Source organism: Branchiostoma belcheri, unplaced genomic scaffold (genome assembly GCF_001625305.1).
Source record: "Branchiostoma belcheri isolate BF01 breed outbred unplaced genomic scaffold, Haploidv18h27 scaffold1441, whole genome shotgun sequence".
In the NCBI taxonomy this organism is placed as follows: domain Eukaryota; kingdom Metazoa; phylum Chordata; class Leptocardii; order Amphioxiformes; family Branchiostomatidae; genus Branchiostoma; species Branchiostoma belcheri.
In genome coordinates this window covers 1-3351 of record NW_017802871.1, presented here as the reverse complement: position 1 = coordinate 3351, position 3351 = coordinate 1, and the positions used below count along the sequence as shown (strand labels likewise).

At 45.0% G+C, this 3351-nt stretch overlaps 1 protein-coding gene across 1 annotated transcript; it reads right to left on the bottom strand.

Moving 5' to 3' along the window:
• Positions 1 to 2173: 2173 nt before the first annotated feature.
• LOC109464979 lies at positions 2174 to 3345 on the bottom strand. Its single transcript, XM_019762098.1, has 2 exons — positions 3082 to 3345; positions 2174 to 2941 (listed from the first exon to the last, which is right to left on the bottom strand). Exons 1-2 carry the CDS (start codon positions 3329 to 3331, stop codon positions 2850 to 2852), a joined length of 342 nt encoding a protein of 113 aa, XP_019617657.1. The 5' UTR covers positions 3332 to 3345; the 3' UTR covers positions 2174 to 2849.
• Positions 3346 to 3351: the final 6 nt, after the last annotated feature.

Genomic DNA, 3351 nt, shown 5'->3' with positions numbered 1-3351 from the left:
ATTGGCCCCCCGAGTCACCGATTGGCCCCCCGAGTCACCATTGGCCCCCCGAGTCACCATTGGCCCCCCGAGTCACCATTGGCCCCCCGAGTCACCGTTTGCCCCCGGCCGGCTAGGTTTGACAAGCGGCCAAAGGTCACGGGCGGCCAAAAGACTCCCCAAACCCCGACCGATGATCTTCCTGCAGGCGCGTCTTCACTGCCGGAGATGGTTTCCGGCTGTGTGTGTCTGTGTGTGCGTGTGTCTGTGTGTGCGTGTGTCTGTGTGTGCGTGCGCGTGTGTGTAGTTAAAAGTCAGGCGCGTCTTCACTGCCGGAGATGATGGTTTCCGGCTGTGTGTGTCTGTGTGTGCGTGTGTCTGTGTGTGCGTGTGTCTGTGTGTGCGTGTGTCTGTGTGTGCGTGCGCGTGTGTGTAGTTAAGAGTCAGGTGCGTCTTCACTGCCGGAGATGATGGTTTCAGGCTGGTTCCTGTGGCGGGAAAACAGCCAACCCACAAACCTCCGCACGTCGCCTTGTTGTATCCAGAAAGGTTCTGGATACGGTGTTCTACTTCCAGATTGTGGTGAGGAGAAAAATGTCATCAAGAGAGTCAAGTCTAGGTCAGGAGAGGTCAATGACCCCACGGGTAGGATTTAGTATAGGTCAATGACCTCCAAGGTAGAAGTTCAGACAGGTCAATGACCCCACGGGCGTTATCGGAGGAAAGATGCAGAAAACAATCCTCTAACCTTCATGGACAAAACAGTCCCGAGGTACGTCACTGGAGGGGCATAATACTGACCAAAGGGTAAAACTCAACCCTAGTTATCATGGGTTACTAGTTTTGTGCTCTCTTTTTCCGCAACGTTGCGAAGGGTAAGTGTTAGTGTTAGCGTAACTAATCATTTTATCACCACCTTATCTAAGTCTGTGATCACTGCAGTCTATCATAGCCATATTCCATCCTTTATACAAGTTAAGCACGATGATTTTTCTTGTAGCTTTACTTTTGCATTATCATCATTTCTGTGTTGACCTTTTAACCTCTTGGACGAGTGACTCAGCTGAAGAAAGATGGCGGACGCCGCCTGAAAGTTTCTACCCTTTCACCTTGGTAAGTCATGCGTATCTGTTACATCATTCCTGTCAGCTCATGTCTTATTTTATGTTTGAATAGTTGTAATTGTGCTACCTTGATTACTGCTATTATTGTTATTACCACCTACTATAGTCACAAGTACTAGTCGGGCATGATGTGGTTTGCTTGGTTTTATTTACATTATTATTTACATTATTTACATTATTACCTTCGCCAAGAAGGTTATGTTTTCAGTAGCGTTTGTCTGTGGATATGTATGTATGTGTGTGTGTGTGTGTGTGTGTGTGTGTGGTTTAGCAAGATAACTCAAGAAGGAGTGGGTGGATTGGAATGAAACTTGGTAGGTGGGTAGGTCTTCGTGAGACCTAAAAATGATTAGATTTTGGGCCCCCTGGCGGCTTTCCTAGGTACTGCAGCAGAACTTCCGGTTTTGATATCTCATGATCTGGACATGCTAGGATCACGAATTTTGGTTGGTAGATAGCTCTTGTGCTAGGGAAGAAGTGACATGAGTTTGGGTCCCCTAGCGGCTTGTTCTGAAACTGCAGGAGCATTTGTTGAAAATTGTTCGAAGGAGGATAACTCAAGAACCGGTTGACGGATTGTCATGATTTTTGGTATGTAGGTAGTTGAAGTAATGCTTGACATAATTAGATGACAATTATGCAAATCAGGAGGTAATTCGCATAATTAATGAGGAAATTCTATAAATCTGCTTTGTTCGATAATAGAACTATGAAACACTTGTGACATCTACTTGAGACCGAGAAAAACATCTGAGGATATAGATTATGTAAATAAGGACCTAATTTGCATGAATTAAGGCAAATTTTTATAATTTCATAGTTGTAACTGCTGGGAATTTCATACTTGCCACATTTGGAAGTTAAGTGAAGGTGAACATCAGTAAACATAATTATTCAAATCATGACCTCATTTGTATAATTTATGAGGAAATGCTGTAACAGCCTTTTTGTTAAGATAAGGCTGCCATTGGGTGGAGAATATGATCAACTGATATAATCCATGCAAATGAGGCTCTTATTTACAAAATCAATGATTAAAATTCATTGTATAAGTCGTCAACCGCAAGGGTTAACATTATTTGGCGAAGGTATGAGATCGTGGAACTCTTGTTTACATTATGTATTCTAGTGTCCGAACCTCCGGGACATCTCAGGTTTAATTCTGGGGATTTCTGATAAATAAATAAATGGCGTCTGTGCGGCAAGACAAAAAGACACCTACTGTACACGGTGTTCCAGCATATCTGTTGTTTTATGATCCTACTACATGTTACATGCTTTCTTATTCTGCCACATATACCACATGTTTGATAATATATTATATGTTTTATAATCCTGATACGTGTGTTGCATGTTTAATAAACCTGCTACATGCGTTACATCTTAAATAAGCCTGCTACATGTGTTACATGGATTATAATGCTGCTACATGTATTACAAGTTAAGCAATCCTGCAACATGTATTACATGATTTATAACATGCTACTCGTACATGCGTTACATGTTGGATGTGTTACATGTTACATGCTACACTGTGTTACATGTTTCATAACTTGCCTGCTACAGGCACAAAGGCACGTGTATTACATGCTTTATAATCTTGCCACATGTGTTACATGGTTTATAAACTGGGTACATGTATTACATGTGACAATGCTACATGTATTACATGTGACAATGCTACATGTATTACATGTGACAATGCTGCATGTATTACATGTGACAATGCTGCACGTATTACATGGGTTATAACCCTGCTGTCTGTTTAACATCGTCAGGCTGACTTGTTAGAAAGTTCATCCTCTCTAGGAGCCATGTCCTGCGGCTGTCCTGCCGATGTCGCCACCATGTGCGCGCCGCTACATGTGTTACATGTGTTACACGGGTTATAACCCTGCTGTCTGTTTAACATCGTCAAGCTGACTTGTTAGAAAGTTCATCCTCTCTAGGAGCCATGTCCTGCGGCTGTCCTGCCGATGTTTCCACCATGTCCGCGCGCCCACCGCGGCCGTGCCGAGCAGGACCAGCGCGACTCCCGCCGCCTCCAGCAGGTTCGGCACGTGCGACTGGAACACGGCGTCCAGCAGGATGGTGAACGGGATGACCAGAGTCATGAGCGCCGCCGTCACGCCGGCCTTCTCCTGCCCCAGCACCAGTTTCACGGACAGAGACGAGAAGGTGTCGCACAGGCCCAGCCCGATCACGTAGCCGGCGGTCCGTGCCGACATGGCCCAGTGCGGCGTCTCCA